The 21,716-nt window shown below is 32.6% G+C and overlaps 2 protein-coding genes across 2 annotated transcripts; both read right to left on the reverse strand.

Moving 5' to 3' along the window:
• Positions 1–956: 956 nt before the first annotated feature.
• LOC144548691 (putative disease resistance RPP8-like protein 2) lies at positions 957–20,925 on the reverse strand. Its single transcript, XM_078297421.1, has 5 exons — positions 20,822–20,925; positions 6,731–6,760; positions 6,244–6,465; positions 2,774–3,119; positions 957–2,340 (listed from the first exon to the last, which is right to left on the reverse strand). Exons 3-5 carry the CDS (start codon positions 6,461–6,463, stop codon positions 1,077–1,079), a joined length of 1,830 nt encoding a protein of 609 aa, XP_078153547.1. The 5' UTR covers positions 6,464–6,465; positions 6,731–6,760; positions 20,822–20,925; the 3' UTR covers positions 957–1,076.
• On the reverse strand, positions 16,053–21,716 carry LOC144548689 (disease resistance protein RPP13-like). The gene is made up of 5 exons (XM_078297419.1): positions 21,582–21,716; positions 20,792–21,219; positions 20,298–20,519; positions 17,932–18,708; positions 16,053–17,525 (listed from the first exon to the last, which is right to left on the reverse strand). The coding sequence occupies exons 2-5, from the start codon at positions 21,187–21,189 to the stop codon at positions 16,259–16,261; spliced, it is 2,664 nt and encodes an 887-aa protein (XP_078153545.1). The 5' UTR covers positions 21,190–21,219; positions 21,582–21,716; the 3' UTR covers positions 16,053–16,258.

A 21,716-nucleotide genomic window follows, 5' to 3' on the forward strand; every position in this document is an offset into this window, starting at 1 on the left:
AACCAAGCAAAAATTTTAAATTCATCTTTTATAAAATTCAAAAATTAACAAAAAAAAATATTAATTTTTATGAGTAATATTATATTTCGGTTCAGTTTGATTCTTGAAATCAAATAAAACTTTAATTTACCTATTTCAATTCGATTTGAATCGAATCAAACTGATGAGCACCCCTAGATGCATCAGTTTATTTATCTTTCATGTTCAAATTTTAAATTTCAATTTCTTGCTGTCTCCTTTAATTTGTTCTCATATATACGTAGTTTAATTTTTCTAAGAGGGTTCTAAGACTGGTCCAAGAAGAACTAATACAAAACATAATTTTTTTTTAAAAGAAAAATTAATAATTCTTCTTTCTAATTTTTTAAACAAATGTTCTTGTATATATGTCCATCAAATTAATTTTATCCTCTTCCTCCTTTTCTTTTTTCCTCAACATTAGATGCTTGCACATGTTTTTTTCACATTTTTTCAATTTAGTATTAATTTTCATAATAAAAAATATTAATTAATCTTTGACATTGCGTATTTCAAAATATTGTGTTCCGATTAAGAATATAATATTTATGAAGTATTATATTTAAAATAAAATAAAAATTGTCTTTGCCAGCAGTTTTATTTGGTCTCGAAACTCGGTTTATGCTAGGATTGATGAAAATATATAAAGGACACATTTAAATATTTTTAATGCTAAAGATAAAAAAATCGGATTGTGGGATGCGTACGTTTGCAAATATAAAATATAATTTGACTATTTTTTTTTTAGAAATAAAATTTTGTCATGGTCCTTTATATATTAACTTTATTTTTTTATCAGTCGTACGTACGTATGTATACTTCATAATTTTGTACAGTACGCGCGTACTCCCAGCATGATTTATTTGCCCCGTGTGCAACCTATTTAATTAAGAAGATAGCTATATATATATGTGTGCGCGCGCGCATGTGTGAGAGCATCAGTAATTAAATTAAAAATGCAAAGCACACATGCATACAAGAAATTAATTTAATAAGAGAACAGAAAACAATGCTAAATATGAAATTGGAATTGGAGTACGTAAAATACTCCCATGGCTCTATAAACATAATATATGAAGTGAAGGAACATGTTTGCATAAATGGCGAACCTCATCTGCCTTTCCCTCATGGCCCACATCCCACCAATCCAATTTTTGAAGGGTGGTTAGGTGTCGTAGCCCCTGAGGAACACACAATTTTCTACATCCATTAATATGGAGTCCTTTAAGATTGGGCATGGCCCCCTCCTCTATCTCCCAATCCTCTAGCACTGTACATTCTTGAAGATACAATTCTTCTAATTGGTTGAAGGCTTTAGCTGAGCATCTCATTTTTCGATTAGTTTTGACTCCACTTAGCATGAGACTCTTGAGGTAGTGTAGATTCTCCAGTTTCGGCATTAGATCTTGGTTGAATTCCCAATTAATAATATCAAGACAAATGAGGTGAGGAGGTAGCATGATAACATCAATGGCTCTTTCATTAGCCTCTAATAGTAGATATTTTAGATTCTGATAAAATGGGTACTCCCTCATATCAAATATGTCTCCTGGAATAGAACCGGTTAGGTTGAGAGAGGTTAGGTTCTTTAATGTGCCAAGGAAAGAGGCAACTACCTTCCATGAACATGATTTGTGCTCTAAATCTAACGTACGTAAATTGGGTAAATGAGGAAACCCAGTTTTCCATGATTCATTGGTAGTAACCTTTGTAAGCGTTTGTAAATTTGGTAGTTCTGTTGATGGCGGCAGTTCTGGAGCACAGAATCCGGTCACAACATGCCTCAGTGACTTCATGTTCCATGCACAGTCAGGAAAATTATCTACGAATCCCTCATCACATACTTTTAAATTGATATTAAGAATCTGTATACACTTCATAGTGCCTATCACTTTCCCCAAGTATCTTTTCCCGTACTTGTCTTCTCGTCCAGTACACTTGTCACTTAGCACCCCAGTAAGCTTCAGATATCTTAACTGAGTTAATCCCTCAAACATTCCCACATTTATACTATCCATATGACCGGCTTCAGTGCTTACCACTTTGAGCAACTTTTGCTTAGAACAATTCGGCATGAGTTTTTCATGAAAGCACAATAGAGTGCGGAGGTTTTGGCTCATCACGAGTTTATCAGAATTTACATGATGAACTGCCACACGACGCGCCCTACTCAAGCTTTGTTGATCACAATCCGGATGTGAATACACCACAAGAAAGTTGTCTTCCTTGGCTTTTTGGATAGCAAGATCCCGCAGGACATCGTGAATGTAGCAAACTTCGATAGAACCATCACGATATCTAGATTTTACTTGAACCAGGCTCCTATTATGCAATAAGAAAATTTGTTTTAACATACAAGATCAAATTTGGAGTGCTTATAAATGTCATAACTAAATTATTGGAGCTTACATTTTTCTAGGGTAAATTGTTAAAGAAAGTATTGATTATGTATTATAATATTAACTAACACTCATAAATTTTGAGGACAGTAAACATTTCATCAAAAAAACATATTTAGCTTCAAAACTATTTAGTTGGAAACTCTATACATAACATGGCTTTATTTTTTTTTGCTTCTTTTCTTTTTGTTTCTCCTGTAGTGCTCCTTATATTGGATTCCTATTGAATCGAAATGATTTACTATACGCCTAAAGGTTTTTATGAATAAATAAATAAATTGAATCTAGTACTTGTACACAATGATATTAGCACGTTAAAGTAAAATGTGTAAAGCATTAAATGAAGTAAGTTGTACCTCTGCACGAGATCCTCCAAGTAACTCTCTGCAGTTTCTTCCAATGTTCTGTTATCTTCTTGTGGTATGAAGCCCTCTGCAACCCACATTTGAAGTAAAGATGTGGCATTGATTTCATGGTTTTCAGGAAATGCAACAAAGTACATAAAACATGATTTAAGAGCAAATGATAGATCCTCATAACTAGTGCCTATAATCTCACTACATTTCTTTCCATCATCAACATGCCAACTCATTGTTTGTAACACTTTACTCCAAGCAATATAGTTTTGTGGCTTCTTTGATAATAGGCCTCCTAAAACCAACAATGCGAGAGGCAACCCACTACATTTATGGACAAATTGATCTATGATATTAGATAGATCATCAAAAGCATTTTCATTTAAATCGTGATTTGGAAGAGCCTTTTTCAAGAAAAGGTCTAAGCTTAACTCCTTTGTTAAGAACCCAAGTTTGTATGGTTCACACGTGGGATCTGCATTCTTAGCAACATTAAAGAACCTAGTGGTTATAAGTACTCTACTTCCCTTATTTTCGTTTGGGAGTGCTGCTCCAATTTGAGTCCATAGATCGTCTGTCCAAACATCGTCAAGGACTATGAGGTATTTTTTTCTTTTAAGAGACTCATGAAGCTTGGTAAGGAAAGCATTTGGTTGCTTGCTCGGGTCGATAGGAGGATCGAGTTGTTCTGCTATTTTTCTCAAAATGTCAATTAATTCGAACTTTTGAGAAATAGCTACCCATATGCGAAGTTCAAATTGTCTCTTGACATCAGTACTGCAAAAATAAAACATTTATTGGATTTTATTATGACAAAATTTTTAAGATAATAGATTCTTTTAACAAAAGAAAAAAAGTGTGTTTTGAGGGTTAAATTTATGCATAAATAGAAGTTTGTGGTTTTCGTGACCAATATAAAGGGCAATGGTTCTCTATTTTCTTCCTATTTTTTGCATGGTATTGCAAAAGTTGTTGGCGTAATAAAAATAGATTTGTACAGTATCAATTCGCACGATTCAGCCGTTGTTTATGAGATCTAGCTGGTTTTTTTTTTATATATTATTCATAAAATGTCCGTGGGTCTAATCTAGCTGTTGATCTTGTTTAGATTTGCACAATATCAATAACTCGTGCAATATAAAAAAAAAAAAACACAATTAAGTAGCTAATACGGCCTACCCTCAATGACCTGCTGGGTTGGGTTAATAAAGGCTTCCACTTAGAACAATACACTTTAATTAGCATGGCACTGACTAGACTTGAGAGTAGGTTCGATGGACATCGAACCTACTTTGATTCGATGGACATCGAACCTACTTTGATTCGATGGACATCGAACCTACTTTGATTCGATGGACATCGAACCTACTTTGATTCGATGGACATCGAACCTACTTTGATTCGATGGCCTCAACCACCATTCTTTGTTTAAACAATAAGATTTGATCTGACATGTTTTGTTTAAGATGTTCAGTCATGATTGTTTCTGACATATTGCGTTTTTAGTTCAATGGGTGTAATATCAACCATCATTATCTAAATATATTTTGAAACAATTTATTATTAACGAATATTGTTGGTTTCTTAAATATATAACTAGCTAATATCAATTTACAACTAGTAAGGTACGTAATAATAACATTTAGTTGTCTGTTATAAAACACAAGTAAAGTGCCCACATGGCAAAGGTTGAAAGTCTATTTTGATCAATTTCTTTAAATGTGATTAGTTTAAAAATTGATTGCATAATCATGTATTAGTCAATAATAAGAACAAATAAAAACTTTAGTGTTTGACTCTAAAAATATGCCAAGATGATTACACATTTTTATAATTATAATGAATTTTGTAGTATTAGAAAATATAAGAAATTCATGGAAATGGAGGCAGCCGGTTGGCTCAGCAAATGAAGAAGAAATGGGCAGCCAAATAATAAGTATGTTGTATATATATTATCAGCTGATTGCCCCTGTGAAACCAGCAGTGGTTTCCTTTGATTTCAATACTTTATTATCTTGATTTATTTGAACAGTATGCTGTATACTATCCTAAATTAAGTGTAGCAAGAGGTTGAAACCAGAGTAAGTTGCATGCATGATCAGAAAGCGCCAACATGACTTGGATGGTTCAGCATGCATAAACCAAATATTTAGTTCTCTGTTATAAAACATATAGAGTCACTTCACTCTTAAGAGTCAAACGCTAGATTTCGACGAAGTCATATCATCTGAGGTGACATAATATTTTTCTTTTTATCCAGACCGTTCAATCAAAATACGCAAGAATATATTAAAGGGACTCCATGCATTTTACCTCGGTCTGATTGGTTCAGATTTTGATTAGACGGTGCGGATCTAAACAAAAATATTTTGTTGTCTTAGAGGATATGAACAAGATATATTCTTACTGGATTGGACCGGAATCAAGCCGTACCAATCCGATTTCAGGCTGAGTTATAGGGTAGGTAATTTTTTCGTCTAATTTCAGCTAAAATGGTCCGATTTCAGTCAAATTTCAGCTGCAATGGTCCAATTCCAGTCAAATTTTGACTGAAATGGTCCAATCCAGTCAAACTTTGGCCACTCTCCAAATCTTTTTACTTCCTACGTGAGTCGAACCATGGAGCTCTTCAATATCAACTAAGCTAACTACCACCACACAATGCTACCTTTTGTTGCTAGAATAGATAACTATATGTAAATATAAGTGTTTAAAAAGCTATTGAAGAGAAGTAATGTTTGTATTATATTGTATTAGTGGATTATTTGATTGTAATTATTTGTCTTAATAGAAATTGTTCACAAATTATTTTTTAGTATGAAATAAGTTTCTGGCAAAAAAGTTTGAAATTCCAATCCGAAGGTCAAAAGACCGATCCATATTCCAATTCGATTTTTTCTTTCATGGATAGGATACATACTTTTTTGACTCGACTGAGTGATCATTAAGATGCATTCTGTCTCGACTTACCAATTCGACCCATCTCTTCAGTCAATTATTGTCAGCCTTGCAATGAATTGTCTTATTACATATTTTTCTTCTAATTATATACAATTGATTTACTAAAAATTAAAAATTATATGGACTTGATTTAATAAAATTTAGGTTTTTACCTACAAAACTAATCATATGAGGCAGTTCACAGTTGTCTCGTAAATCATAAATTCATCAGACAATTTGTTAGAAAATTATAGTACGTGGCTGAGTGAGTGGGTTCGATAATTTGGCAAATTGATTTATAATTTCTACAAATTCATGAAACATAGTTCATAATTTTTGCAAAGCTTAGAGTTGAAATCAACACTGGTTAAATTACAAAAAAAAATTAGAATACACTTGTTGACCAAAAATATATAAAATTCAACCAGATTTATTGTTGTAAAATAAATAGTGTAATCAATTCTTAAATCAAACAATTAAATTCTAAACTATTTTTTTTCCTATGAATAAAACAAATATATAGCACATACCAATTGTATACTTTTTGTGCGAGAGTTGTTTTTCCAAGCCCACCAATTCCCCAAATCGAAGTGACATAACGTCTCTTGATAGTCTCATCCAACAACTTTTTGACAACATGGTCTTGGTCCTCCTTGAACCCGACAATATCAGGATCAATGTCCGGTAGCACAGGTGGCCTAATGGGCAGTTTGATCTCTCCACTGTCCTCGCCCAGAGTATTAATTCCATACCTTATTAAAATTAATAATTTAGTTAGAAATAATAAATATAATTAATTGGTTAATTAGTCAACTAATTAGAGTTAATGTATTTGAAAATTTATACATAAATTAAATGTTTAGATTTTCTAGAGTTAACAGAGTTGAAAAATATTAATATAGTATGAAAATTTCAGCTACCGTTATTTTCCTCTTCATTCTCTCTTTCACTAAATACACAAAACAAAATACTCTAAATCAAAATTAACATAGATCGTGAATAAACCAACATATATACCTGACTCTACTCGTCTCGATCTCAGTCATCCTTCTCTGGATATGAGATATCTCTTTGACAAGTTTGCGTACATCTGGTAGTTTTATTATTACCTTCATCTTCCTTTTCATGGCCTCGATTGCGCCGGCCTGTTTTTGCATTTTAGGAGGGACCTCCGAGAGAAAGGTGTCAATGACATCTTCTATTAAATAGCCAACATCTCTCACCTCCTTCACCCAATGATTCTGTTTGTCATCTGTTATAACTTTTTTGTCAGCATCCTTTAGAAAAACCTGAATCCGGCCGAGTTCACGTTTCACAGTCTCTACTTGCTTATCAACGCTGTATAGCTGTAAAACCTCTTTAACTCCAACATCAGTGAGCTTGGTCAGCAAAACCTTTACAATGCTCTCAGCCATCTCTCTTCTGTATTCTAGGTGCAGTAGCTGAAACCAGTGAGAAAAATAAAATGTTGGTGTATTATGAGAAAGACATGACAAAAGGAAAAGAGGAATGTACATTTGCTTGAATGAAGGTTGTTGTAGGGGAAAGCGATCTAAAGGAAGTAGAGGAGAAGATAGTCGAAAGATTATTCACACACTAGACATTAACTACCGTGTTGAATGTTGAAAGTTGAAACATAACAAAACATAGCACATAATACTCTTTGGGGAATTTTATCAAACATTTGACGTGCACAAACAAAACAAGCAACAATATGCGTGGTGTTCACCGCATAATCGCATAAGAAAGCAAGAGAAGAAAAAAACCTTCTTACCGGTGAGGAAAGAAAGAAATTGGAGTTGAGTTGCAATGCCTAGCTAGAGCTCGGTGGAGAGTAGTAGGAGAGGAATAGGCGAGGTGAGACTCAGAGCTATATCAAATCTCTGAACAATTGAAAGGTTAATTATAGAAGCGGGTGTTATGTTGGGTGAGTGCAGTCCACTCCGAACTGAAGGGACGACTCGGTCAATAATGTGCAATATTTTCTCCGTTTATAAAGAAAAGGACATCTCCAATTTCCCTCTGAAAGCTGAGGTGATTGGTTTCTCCAGTGCCTTGGTAATTCGGAGGAAATAAACAAGGAATCTATTGTAAAATCAACTTTTTTTGGAGATAAAAGTATTTTGGTAATTCGGAGGAAGGCGCGCCGCTTGCAATTGTAAATCACCCAAAGAAAGCACGTAATTCGGAGGAAGGCACGCCGCTGATTCATGCGCGCAATGTTAGGTACTAAGAGCGCGTGGGGTCCATTCTGAAGTGGACGTGACGACTGAGAGACTGCTCGCCACTTGAAATTGTCGGTCAACAAAGCTTGTTTTGGATCGGACAGATTTCTTTTTTTCACTCTGTTTCAAATAGAAAGAATAAGTCCAGTTACTCTTTAAAAGCAAACTTAAATTTAAATTAATTATTTTAAAAAAAAATTCAGTATTTTATTTCTAGCAAGAATGACATAAGAAAACCATTATATTTTTTGTATGAAATCAACTAGGTGTAAAATAGTATCTATCCATTTTTTGAAAGTATAAAAATAAATTTTCTATTAATTTTACTCCACTTTATAATAACTTCCTATTTTATTTCCTCTCATTTAATTTCTTTCGGCCTCTTTTTAATTAGTGATTGTTTTCATATGTTTTCTAAGAGTGTTAACGTTAGTGATTGCTTTCATATGTTTTCTAAGAGTGCGCTCTAGAACGGAGGGAATCCCCTTCATTAAAGAGGATGAATGAGAATAAAGATGACTTCTATGTGCATGATCTCTCCACGTCGTTCTCCCGTTCCATAAGAAGGTAATGAGAAGGTACCTAATAGAAATTAGTGGTTTTACTCACATTTTCAATGAATATGTGAACATGATAGCATCCGGCCCCGAGCCGTTCACGCGAAGGGCACGTTAGTTTCAAACAAAAAGTGTCTTGGAATTGAATGGATTCCTAATTTTCCCCGTTCCATTATGAAAGGACATGTCCAGTTATCTCCTCAAAGCAGAAGTGATTGGTTTCTCCATTGCTTTGTCAATGGAGAAAATGAAGAAGGAATCAATTGAAAAATGAGCCGAAGAGACAGAAGTGCATGGAGAAAAGCATTTCTTTTTTTTTGGGGGGGGTAAAGACATGCTGAGTAGGGGTGGCAAAAAAATTCTCAGTTCTTGATTTGATTTGAGTTTGATTTGAGTTTAGTTAGATTCAAAATTAATTCGTTTTGAAACAAATTAAATCAGTTTGACTCAAATCTTATTCAAGTCAAACTCAAACTGGATATAATTCGTTCGAAATTGATTCACGAACTATTTAGGTTTGAATCTCAAATAATACAACTAATGGATTCAACCATTAATATTTAATAATGCAGGAACCAAACTTATATCATAGCTCAAAATTGTTAATATAATGGTAACTTATAATAGAAAAATATTTCAGCAGCGTATCAAATTAACAATGTAATACGTTCCATTTGACTAGGTCCATGCTGTGATTTTAATCAATCCAACAGTGTAAAAAGTACGAAAATCTTGAACTGGCCCATAATCTATTAGTGTGAATTTGTGAAAGGTAAAATAAAACCGTATGAAGTTTGTTCCGCAAGAAGAAAACTAATGCATAAACTACCGGTATAAATAGGGCTGTCAAAAAAAATTTTAATTCGTAATTCGATTGACTTAGATTTGAAAAATGAATAGTTCGCAATTAATTCGATTCGAAATTAATCTGTTTCGAAACAATTCAAACCCAGTTCAATTTGAATCTTATTCAAACTTAAAATCAAACTAGGATAAGTTTGATTCGGTTTGATTTGTTGCCACCCCTAGCTACTGGCGAGTCAGGACTCCACATTATTATTTTTATTTATTAAAAATCAGTATTTTTTTTTATTGAAAATCAGTCTAACGTGCTGATTCGGTTTTGATAGTATCGTTCGTGGATACTCTCCTATTCTTGTAGATGTACGTTCAGTTAACCTTTCTAATTCTTGATAATCACCCTCCTAAATGCTGATCTAACACAACTACATTCATAATATTCCAACAATTTCAAATAATAGGCTGACTTTGCCAGTATATCAATATCAGAAGATATTACAATTTCAAGTAACTTAAAACAAAAATTAATCAAAAAAATCAAACATCAAAACCAGTCATCATTCTAACAGATTACATGGATTTGTGCGAATTTTTTTGTAGAAGACAGAAGAAACAAATTGCCACTTTAATTTCTTGTGAAGAGCGGCCGAGAGGTTTAGAAGAAATTTGGTAGAGAGAATAATAAAGCAAATGATTAGATCATTATTGTGATACCCTCCTGTAATTTGTAGAGTTTGGTTAAAAAAAATTGCATAGCTGGAAATTACAAAAGAAAAGAAGAGAAGTGAATGGAACTTGTAACAAATCCGGGCTTTTGATTGCACGGTTTGCGGATTTTCATGAAAATCGATTGGTTAAACCGGGTTTAGACAGATCCAATAACATAAAACTGTCCTTTTAATTAACCAAATCAGATAAGTATTCAGATCTGATTTTTTTCCATTCATCCGATCCGGTCTAATTTTAATAACACTTATTTTTCATAATTTTTTGACATTTTATTTTACTTTTTTTTTTAATTTAATGAAGTAATTTTAAATCGTAAACAAATAATTAAATAATAACAATCACTACATGTTTAGACAATCATGTCATATGTGGTTACAAGGATCAAACGTGCTATGTGACTGCCTAACATCACGACACATGATACTTTTTTTAATAATGTTACGTGATCATATTACAACATGTTAATTACAATATGCTACTATTTTATATCACTAATAATTATCTTTGTTTGAAATAATATAGCCTCCATGTGAGCCAGAGGATTTTGTTGAAAATGATAACTAAGGTCAAAATTCATCTCAATTCGCATTGTTTTATTCAGAAAATGAAGAATAAAAACTTTTAATGGAAAACAACCTCACAACATATATATATATAGTGCTAGAAGATATCGAAGAATTCACACTAATGCGATTTCTAAAATTTTCATTTATTTCTTAACTTTCTTTCTTTTAATTTTTTTTGCCATGATTTTCGTTTTTTCTTTTTTTTAGAAAAATCATGGCAGAGGTTGCCAGTTGCATTAAATAAAATGTTCCCAAATGGGTTACAGCTCAAACTGATATTAATATATGCATGCTCCTGTACCAGTATGTGAAACTTAGCACAAAACTTGCCCAAATCCTCACCACTTGACTGATCTCCTGTACCAGTAATTAACAAAATCTTGCCCAAAGCCTCACCTCTTGACTGATCCTCACTACCACCTGCTGTGGTTGGATTTTTCTAACTCTGAAAATTAATTCGGTGTGTTGTTTCCATAAGAACCAGTGTGTACACACAAACCACCTCTTTCTTCATTCTTCCAGAGTCATACCAAGTGAGTGGTACTGAATCATTAGGTTTCATAATCTGGTGATTCAGATTAGTACAAATCCAGTTCCAGACTTGAGTTGCAATTGCAAATGGCCATTCAAATAAAAGGTGAGTTGCTGTTTCACACATGACACACTTCAAATCACAATTTATTCTCTTCTCCATGACATCATGGGTTAAAATTTTATGTTTCAGCATTAGATATGAAAAGATTCTAACCGAATCAATAAATTGCCATCCTACTTATCCCCCGGCCATCATGGTTTTATAGGTTGAGGTCGCACTGTATTCAATCCATTTTCTGACGAACTCTATCACATCGTTTGCTTGTTTATCTGTTTCAGTATTTTTAGGATAGAGCACTTTTGTATAAAGTGGTTAAACCAATATTACATACATTATTTTACACTAAATTCTTCACACATGAATCTTACAATACACAGAAGTTCCTAAAATGATGGCTTACAAAAATCCTGTGATGCAGTAAACTAACGTTCCCTGTCACTTGACAATGCCCTTGCATAATTTATAACAGATATGGTGTTTCTTAATTAGTTGTTATATGAATACATTAAAAAAAAATTAAAATTAAATGTACCTGATGCGTTTTTGTCAAGTATACGTGTGGAACGTTTTGGTTGATGTCTGAGTGTCTTTCCTTTCCATGAACATAAGAATGCGATTGTGTCATCCTTGCTTAATTGAGTCTTTGTTTATATATATACTCCTATCAGTACTTTGTGCCTATATTGCCACTGGCCCTTTAAGGGTTTTCTTAGCAATTCCAATAAAAAAACAGGGGATCTGTGCTGTTCCCGTTTGCAATATTGAAATATCTTAGAGGGATCCAATTGAAATTTTCTCTTGTATAGAGATTCATTCAATTGAAATATTCTTAGATTTGTGCTATCTCTGGCAGTCGAGAAAGGAAAAGAAGAGAACACTTTGAAATTTGGGTATTTTTTTGTAGGCCAAGTCCACCCTAATTAAATAAAAAAGAAAAAGGAAAATATTGGATTTGGTGGCCTCCTATTATACACCAACTTGGCATTACACTGCATATATTATCAATGAAATGAGTGAGTCTATGGTACTATGCATATCACGGGTTGTTACCGTGCTACGGCTCTATATTCGAGTTTTCAAATCCTAACGGTCGATCAGAACCGTTCATCTTGTTCTCCATATTAATATGTGTTTGGAGACCAAATTTCACATTTTTTGAAATTTTTTTACTATTGTTTTAGATATTTAGAAAATCACTTGATCTGAAAATTCTGGACCATTCAAAAACAGTGATTTTCAATAAATCTAAAAAATAGTAAAAAAATTTCATAAAATGTAAACTTTGGTCTCTAAACACATAATAATATGGAAAATAAGATGAACGGTTCGGATCGACCGTTAGGATTTGAAAACTCGAATATAAAGCCGTAGCATGGTAACAAATCGTAATATGCATAGTACCATAGACTCACTCCAATGAAATTATAAATACTGCAATACACCAATTATACATTCTATAATAAAAAGAAATATATATATATATATATATATATATATATATATATATATATATATATGCTGTGGCTAATTTGCTGCCGGCAGCATTTTTGCCGGCGGTGCTGCCACTGTTTTTTCTATTTTTTGATGTTTAAACAACAAATCTAAACCGTTAGATGTTTAATCTATATTATAATCTACTTGGAGACCAAATTTTACATTTTTTGGAATTTTTTTACTATATATTAAGCTGGTTTGAAAACCGCTGATTTCAATGCTGCAGAAATTTACTGAAATCAGCGGTTTTCAAACCAGCTTAATATATAGTAAAAAATTTCCAAAAAATGTAAAATTTGGTCTCCAAGTAGATTATAATATAGATTAAACATCTAACGGTTTGGATTTATTATTTGGACATCACACGGCTAAATATAGCCCCGGCAGCACCTCTGCCGAAATGCTGCCAGCAGCAATTTAGACAGACCCTATATATATATATATATATATATATATATATATATATATATATATATATATTTATTGTGCATGAACTTCCACATGAAATTAATTACAAGTTATCCGATCCATAACATTTTTCTTAATTTTTTTTTATATTAACACGATTAGAAAACTGGATATTTTCATTGAGAAATCACAATATTTATTTTTACATTTTTATTTTTTTCCGCCTCCTATCGTTTCCAAATTAATATATGCAGTTATTGATTGCTTTTATGTTTTTCCTAGCTATGAGGGTGCTAAGACTGGTTCGAGAATAATTTTCACAAAACATAAACTTTTCTTTAGTAAAAATTAAATTAAAATATCCTTCTTTCAAATTTGTTTTTGTAACAAAATGTTGTTATTAGAGGTCCTTCAACTTATTTTTTATCTCTTCATTCCTTTCTCTCCTTTTCCTGCATGCCCATCACATGCATCCACATTTATTTTTCGCATTCTTCAATTTTAGTTTTTAATTTCAACATAAAGATTTTATAATCTTTGACACCCTGTTTAAAAAAATAACTTCCTATTTAAAAATATTATTTATAAAGTATTACATTTAAATAATGTAAAATATATAGCAAATGAATGACACTATTATATTAAAAAAATACAATACATATCAAATGGATGACACTTTGAAAACTTTCAGGGCAAAATATAAAATTTATACTTCTCAAATTTTGGATATTTTCTAATTGGTTCATGTAATTCCAATGGGAGATTTAATAATATGAAAAAAGTATGAATATTGTCATATTGAGCTTGAAGATTTTGTAAATATAATATAATAGTGATTCAGTTCTAGAAATATAATGATCAGTTTCTCATTTCAATGAAAATCAGGTATCCCCTAGAGGATGGTGAATTAGTGTTTTTAAAGTCTTTTCGACTTAACACAGATGATATCTTACTGACTATCAATTTTATGGATATGGAAGTAGAATAAATATGAGGCAGTGACACTAGCTACTACAAAAATGCAATCTTCTAACACCAAATTTCTAACATTTTGAAGCATTTTTTTTGTTTTTTTTTCAATTACTGATTGGTTCAACGTTCAACCTATGTTGATTGAGTACTGAAATTATATATATTCCAAGAAATATGATATGATCATGTAGCTATATTTTTCAGGCGGATGTGGAATTAAGGTGCGTTGCTCTCATGATCGATACTTTAAAAGGATATATAGATGGACACAAAATTTAGTTAATGATTTATGGTGAAAGTGTTAACCAAAAGAATAAAAGAACAAAAGGTGTGGGACAGGACAGGCCTTGTTTCACGGGAGAGAAGCCAGCTCAGGTATTTATATATATATTATCGGATTGTTATTTGTGCGTCATAGTTACTTAATTCATATATGACTTTTTTAATGCAAAATAATTTTAGGTCATGTATTGGATATATATATATGTGCTTAATTTAATTATGATGCTTTTTGACAAATAAAGAGAACATTTTTTTTCAATACAAAATAATTTTACTTCATCCCACTTTCAGAATTAGCGTTTAATTACTTGAAATTAAACTGCGTTGAAAAGCAATGCCGTGAATAGCATTTTAGATGTGTTAAAATGTTGTCTCTAACAACAACTTTAATTATTTGGTTTCAAATTAAACACCGTACGTTTATGCTTGGATGAAAATATCCACTATTTGATTTGATGGAACACGATTAATATTATTATTGCTAAAGATTAAAAAAAAAAAATTGGACTTTTTTTACTTTTTTTTTATAAATAAAAATTGTTCGTCGTCCTTTGTATATTAAAAAAATTTGGCTTACCAAACAGTAAAAATTAGAAGCTACCGTTGGATTAGCAATTTTCAAAGTGGCTTAATAAATAGTAAACAAATTCCAAAAAATGTAAAATTTGGTCTCCGAGCACATTTTAATATGGAGATGACATCTAACGGTTTGGATCGATCATTTGGACTTTAAAAATCGGAAAATAAATCGGTAGCACTTCGACCGAAGTGCTACCGAATACATATTAGTCACACTCTATATATATATATATATATATGTGGGACAACTCAAACATACAATCATTAACTATATATGTTCTCTTAATTTATCGCAGTTAAAAGAAAATAAAAACATCAGTAATTAAATTAGGAATGCAAAGCACGACACATGCATACAAGAAATTTAATTAAGAGAATAAATGCCAACCATGTTTCACATTTCGAAGAACACAATATTTTTCATAATCTTAGAATTAAAAAGAGACAAGATACATGGGCTAGGAATAGGATGTCTAACACTATTTTATTGTTTCATGATATTTAATAATTTTTGAGAAAACATATTTTGTATGTTAAGTAAGTCTTTTAGTTTTTGATATCAAAATATACAGATTTTGGGTTGATAAATTTTCTTGAATCAATTTGAGTTTATTCGTGACTTTTAGAAATTAATTTGGGTTTATTAGGTTTTTCCCTGATTTTATGCAAGTTATTTGAATTTATTCGGAGTTCTCCAAGGTTGTAAGGTTATTTTTTGGAAAGAACATATTTTTCAATGCAAAATAGTTTTACTTCATTCCACTTTCAGAATTAACGTTTAATTACTTGAAATTAAACTGTGTTGAAAAGCAATGTTGTCAACCGCGTTTCATATCCCCTATTTGATTTCGAGATGCCATTTATGCTAGAATAAAAATATCTCCTATTTGATTTGGTGGGACACGTTTAAATATTTTTAATTCAAAACAAAAAGGAAAAAAAAAAATCAGATTGTGGGATACGTTATTGCAAATAGGAAAGAGAATTTGACTATTATTTTAAATTAAAAAATTTATTTTTTTGTCAGTCGTATATTTCATAATTTAGTATAGTACTCCCAACATGATTTTATTTGCCCCGGTCGTGTATTTAAGAAGATAGCTGTATATATTATGTGGGAAAACTCAAACATACAATCTTTAACTATATATGTTATTAATTTATCTCAAAGAAAAAGAAAATAAAAACATCAGTAACTAAATTAAATTAAAAATTCAAAGCACACATGCATACAAGAAATTTAATTAAGAGCTAGAAAACAATGCCAAATATGAAATTGGAGCCTTGGAGGTGTAAAATATGCATTGACTAGAGTCCATGCATGGCTCTATCAACAGCTACTCTATATAAAGTGAAGGAACATGTTTGCATAAGTTGCGAACCTCATCTTTCTTACTCTCATGGCGGCCATTCCTCACCCATGTCAATTCTTGAAGGTTGGTTAGGTGTCGTAGCCCCTGAGGAACACACAATTCTTTACATTCATAAATACAGAGTTCTTTAAGATTGGGCATGGCCCCCTCCTCTATCTCCCAGTCCTCTAGCACGGTCCAGTCAAAAAGCCACAATTCTTCTAATTGGTTGAAGCCTTTAGCTGAACATCTTATTTTTCGATTAGTTTTGACTTCACCTAGTGTGACTTTCTTGAGGCACTGTAGATTCTCCAGTACTGACATTACATCTTGCTTGAGGTGGCAATGTCGAATGCAAAGAGAAATGAGGTGAGGAGGTAACATGAAAACAACAGTGGCCATTTCATTAGGGGTTATTTCTAGAAATTGTAGATGCTGATAAAATGGGAATTCCCTCATATCAAATATCTCTCCCGAAAAAGAACCATCTAGGAAGAGAGAGATCAGGTTCTTTAACGTGCCTAGGAAAGCAGCAATTACCGTCCATGGACATGATTCGTTCTTTAAAGCTAATGAACGTAAATTGGGTAGATGAGGTAACCCAGTTTTCCATGATTCATTAGCAGTAACCCTTGTAAGCGTTTGCAAATTTGGTAGTTCTATTGATGGTGGTAGTTTTGGTTTACGTCTTCCTGTCCAGACATGCCTCAGTGTCTTCATGTTCCATACACAATCAGGAACATTGTTGACATTTGCTCCATCTACATATAGACATAGATAAAGGGTCTGTATACTCTTCATGGTGCCTATCACTTTCTCCAAGCATCTTTTCCCATCCTTGTCATCTTGTCCAGTACACTTGTCACTTATATACCCTTTAAGACTCAGATATCTTAACTGAGTTAATCCCTCAAACATTCCCACATCTATGCTATCTATTCTATTCCATCTATTTGCAATACTTACCACTTTGAGCAGCTTTTTCTTAGAACAATTCAGCATGACTTTATCATGAAAGCACAACAGACTGCGGAGGTTTTGGCTCATCACGAGTTTATCACAATCTGGATGGTGAACTGCCACACGACGCGCCGTACTCAAGCTTTGTTGATCACAATCTGGATGTGAATACACCACAAGAAAGTTGTCCTCCTTGGCTTTTTGTATAGCAAGATCCCGTAGGAGATCGTGAATGCAACAAACTTCAATAGAACCATCTAATTGAGATCTACATTTTACTTGAACCAGGCTCCTGTTAAAAATACAATCAGAAAATTTGTTTTAAACATACAAGAACATCCGATTTGGAGTGCTCACATTTTTCTAAGGTAAGTAGTTAAAGAAAGTACTGATTCTGTATTATATATTAACATTCATAAATTTTGAGGATAGTAAATGTTTCATAAAAAAAATATTTAGCTATAAAACAATTCAATTGAAACTCTATACATAACATGGCTTTATTTGTTTTTTTTTTCTTATTTTCCTTTTGTTTATCCTGTAGAGCTCCTTATATTGAATTCTTGTTGGATCCAAATGATTTACTATACGACTAAAGGCTTTAATGAATAAATAAATAAATTGGAACTAGTACTTGTACACAATGATATTAGCACATTACAGTAAAATGTGTAATACATTAAATGAAGAAGTAATACCTCTGCACGAGATCCTCCAAGTAATTCTCCGCAGTTTCTTCTAATGTTCTGTTATCTTCTTGTAGTATGAAGTCTTCTGCAACCCACATTCGAATTAAATCTACGGCATTGATTTCATGATCTTCGGGAAATGCGGCAAAGTACAGAAAGCATGACTTAAGAGCAAATGGTAGATCCTCATAACTAGTGCCTATAATCTCGCTACATTTCTTTCCATCATCAGCATGCCAACTCATTGTTTGTAACACCTTACTCCAAGTTGCATAGTTGCGTGGCTTTGTTGATAATAGGCCTCCTAAAACCACCAATGCAAGAGGAAGCGCACCACATTTATGGACACATTGATCTGGGATATCAGAAAGATCATCAAAGGAACTTTTATTTGGATCCTGATTTGGAAGAGCCTTTTTCAACAAAAGCTCTAAACATAACTCCTTCGTTAAGAACCCAGGTCTGTACGGTTCACACGTGGGATCGGGTTTTTTAGCAATATTAAAGAACCTCGTGGTTATTAGTACTCTACTTCCATTATCTTCGTCTGGGAGTGCCTCTCCAATTTGAGTCCATAGATCGTCTGTCCAAACATCATCAAGGACTATGAGGTACATTTTACCTCTAAGAGACTCATGAATCTCGATAAGAAAATCATTTGATTGCTTGCTCGGATCAATAGGAAGCTGGAGTTCTTTCGCTATTTTTCTCAAAATGTCAATTAGTTTGAACTTTTGAGAAATAGCTATCCATATGCGAAGTTCGAATTGTTTCTTGACATCATTACTGTAAAAATAAAACATTTGGTGGATTTTAGTATAACAAAAATTTAAAGATGATAGACTCTTTTAAGAAAATAAGTATGTGTGAGTTTGATGTAAAATTTATGCGTAAATAAAAAATGAGTGAGTCTATGGTACTATGCATAGCACGGATGGGTCCGTACTACGGATCAATATCTTCGTTTCCAAAATACTAATGGTCAATTCGAACCGTTCAATATGATTTTCATATAAATATGTACTTGCAGAACAAATTTTACATTTTTTAGAATTTTTTCTACTATTATTTTATATACGTAGAAAATCACTGTTTTTGGATGGTATAGAATTTTCAGATGAAGTGATTTTCTACTTATCTTAAAAAAAATATTAAAAAAATTCTTAAAAATATAAAATTTGGTCTGGAAGTACATATTTATATGAAACTCATATTGAATGATTCAGATCGACCATTCGAATTTTGGAAACGAAGATATTGATCCGTAGTACGGACGCATCCGTGCTATGCTATATAGTACCATAGAGTCACTCCTAAATTGTGATTTTATTTACCCATTGTAAAATTTATGCGTAAATAAAAAATTGTGACGCAATACAAACTGTTGATCTTGTTTAGATTTGCACAATATCTATAACCCATGGAATATAAAAAACACAAGGAGCTAATACGGCCTACCCTCAATGACCTGTTGGGTTGCGCTGGGTTATAGGCTTCAATACAATTTAACATGGCATTGGCTAACCCTCAATAGCCTACTTCAATGAAAAAGTTACAACGAGAATAATAAATGCATAATCAAAATTTCAGATCGAGTTGGGTTCGTATTGGATCATCAATATCTTAATCTTTTTTTGGACAGATAAAATTTGATCCGACATGTTTTGTTCAAGATGTGTCCGATATATTGATCATGATTGCTTCTGACATAGTGTGTTTTTAATTTAATGGTTGTAATATCAAGTCAGACCATCATTATCTAAATATATTCTGATACACTTTATTATTAATGAATATTGTTGGTTTCTTAAATAACTAAATAATATCAATTTACCTAATAATAACATTTAGTTGGCTGTTACAAAACTGCACAATTTATTGTGCTTTGAGATTTATACAGAGGATTTGAACGGACCCGATTTTTCATATATCAACTCAAAATTGGAGATATCTCAGAGGATGCTCATATCTCAAAACCGCTTCACTCTTTTACGTGAGGTCACATAATATTTTTCTTTAGATCCAGACCGTTCAATCAATATCAGCAGGAATATAGGAACCCCATGCATTTCACCTCATCGGTCCTTATTCTGATCCTATTTTTACTTAAAAAACTAAGAGAAATTTGGAAATTTGGCAAATCTATTTAAATTTCTGTAAATTGATCAAACATATTTCATAATTGCTGCAAAGCTCCAAGTTGAAATCAACAGTGGTCGAGTTAGAACAAAATTGGAAAACATTTGTTGATTAGAAATATATAAAATTCAATCAAGCTCTATTGTTGCAAAATAAAGAGTGTAATCAACATGGATCAAACAATTAAATTTAAAGCAAAAGATTTATTTTTTTAAAAACAAATACATAGCACATACCAATTGTATACTTTCCGCGCGAGAGTCGTTTTTCCAAGCCCACCAATTCCCCAAATTGAAATGACAGAACGTCTCTTAGTGGTCTCATCCAACAACTCCTTGACTACATGGTCTCGGTCCTCCTTAAACCCAATAATATCGGGATCAATGTCCGGTAGCACGGGTGGCCTAATAGGCAGTCTAATCTCTCCACTATCCTCGCCCAGAGTATTGATTCCATACCTTGTTGAAATTAATAATTTAGTTAGAGATAATAAACTAAATTCAATGGTTAATTAGTCAAATAATTTGGGTGAATGTATTTGAAAATTTATACGTAAATTAATTTTTTATATTTTCTAGAGTTAAGAGAGTTGAAAAATATTAATTTAGTATGAAAATTTAAGCTACCTTTATTTTCCTTCGTCATTCTCTCTTCCACTAAAACACAAAACAAAATACTCAAATCAAAATTAATTAACATAGGTCGTGAATAAACCAACATATATACATACCTGACTCTACTCGTCTCGATCTCAGTCAACCTTGTTTGGATCTCAGTTATCTCATGGACAAGTTTGCGTACAGCTGGAAGTTTTTTTGTTATCTTCATCTTCCTTTTCATGGACTCCATCATGCCAGTGGATTTTTGCGGTTTTGGAGGGACCTCCGAGAGAAAGGTGTCAATGGCATCTTCTATTAAATAGCCAACATCTCTCACCTCCTTCACCCAATGGTTCTGTTTGTCATCTGTTATATGTTTGCTGTCAGCATCCTTTAGAAAAACCTGAATCCGGCCGAGTTCGCGTTTCACAGTCTCTACTTGCTTATCAACGCTGTATAGCTGTAAAACCTCTTTAACTCCAACATCAGTGACCTTGGTCAGCAAAACCTTTACAATGCTCTCAGCCATCTCTCTGCTGTATTCTAGGTGGAGCTGAAACTAGTTAGAGACAATTAACAAAAAATGTTGGTGTATTATGAGAAAGGCAAGACAAAAGGAAAAGAGGAATGTACATTTGCTTGAATGAAGGTTGTTGTAGGGGAAAACAATCTAAAAGAAGTAGAGGAGAAGATAGTAGAAAGATTAATTATTCACACACTTAAACATTAATTACCCAGTTGAATGTTGAAACTTGAAACATAACAAAAAATAGCACATAATACTCTTTGGGAGAATTTTATCAAACATTTGACGTGCACAAACAAAACAAGCAACAAGATGGTGTTTATCGCAACATAATTCCAGGAGCAAGCAATAGAAGGAAAAAACCTGAAGAAATTATAGAGGAGTGATTTTCTTACCAACGAGGGGAAGAAAGAAATTGGAGTTGAGTTGCACAGCCTAGCTAGAGCCCGGTGGAGAGAAGTAGGAGAGGAATAGGAGAGGAGAGGTGAGACTGAGAGCTAAATCAAATCTCTGAACAATTGAAAGGTTAA

The sequence above is a fragment of the Carex rostrata genome, chromosome 33, assembly GCF_964058835.1.
Source record: "Carex rostrata chromosome 33, lpCarRost1.2, whole genome shotgun sequence".
Classification (NCBI taxonomy): domain Eukaryota; kingdom Viridiplantae; phylum Streptophyta; class Magnoliopsida; order Poales; family Cyperaceae; genus Carex; species Carex rostrata.

What these genes read in the sequence shown, in the direction of transcription:
- LOC144548689 (XM_078297419.1), bottom strand. Translation starts at nt 21,189, where the DNA reads ATGGCTGAGAGCATTGTAAAGGTTTTGCTGACCAAGGTCACTGATGTT. An exon ending in GCGCGGAAAGTATACAATTG is followed by an intron (nt 18,709 to 20,297) that starts GTATGTGCTATG and finishes TTATTTTTACAG; the next exon opens with TAATGATGTCAAGAAACAAT. An exon ending in TTGGAGGATCTCGTGCAGAG is followed by an intron (nt 17,526 to 17,931) that starts GTATTACTTCTT and finishes TATTTTTAACAG; the next exon opens with GAGCCTGGTTCAAGTAAAAT.
- LOC144548691 (XM_078297421.1), bottom strand. Translation starts at nt 6,463, where the DNA reads ATGGAATTAATACTCTGGGCGAGGACAGTGGAGAGATCAAACTGCCCA. An exon ending in GCACAAAAAGTATACAATTG is followed by an intron (nt 3,120 to 6,243) that starts GTATGTGCTATA and finishes CTAATATCATAG; the next exon opens with ATCAATTTGTCCATAAATGT. An exon ending in TTGGAGGATCTCGTGCAGAG is followed by an intron (nt 2,341 to 2,773) that starts GTACAACTTACT and finishes ATTGCATAATAG; the next exon opens with GAGCCTGGTTCAAGTAAAAT.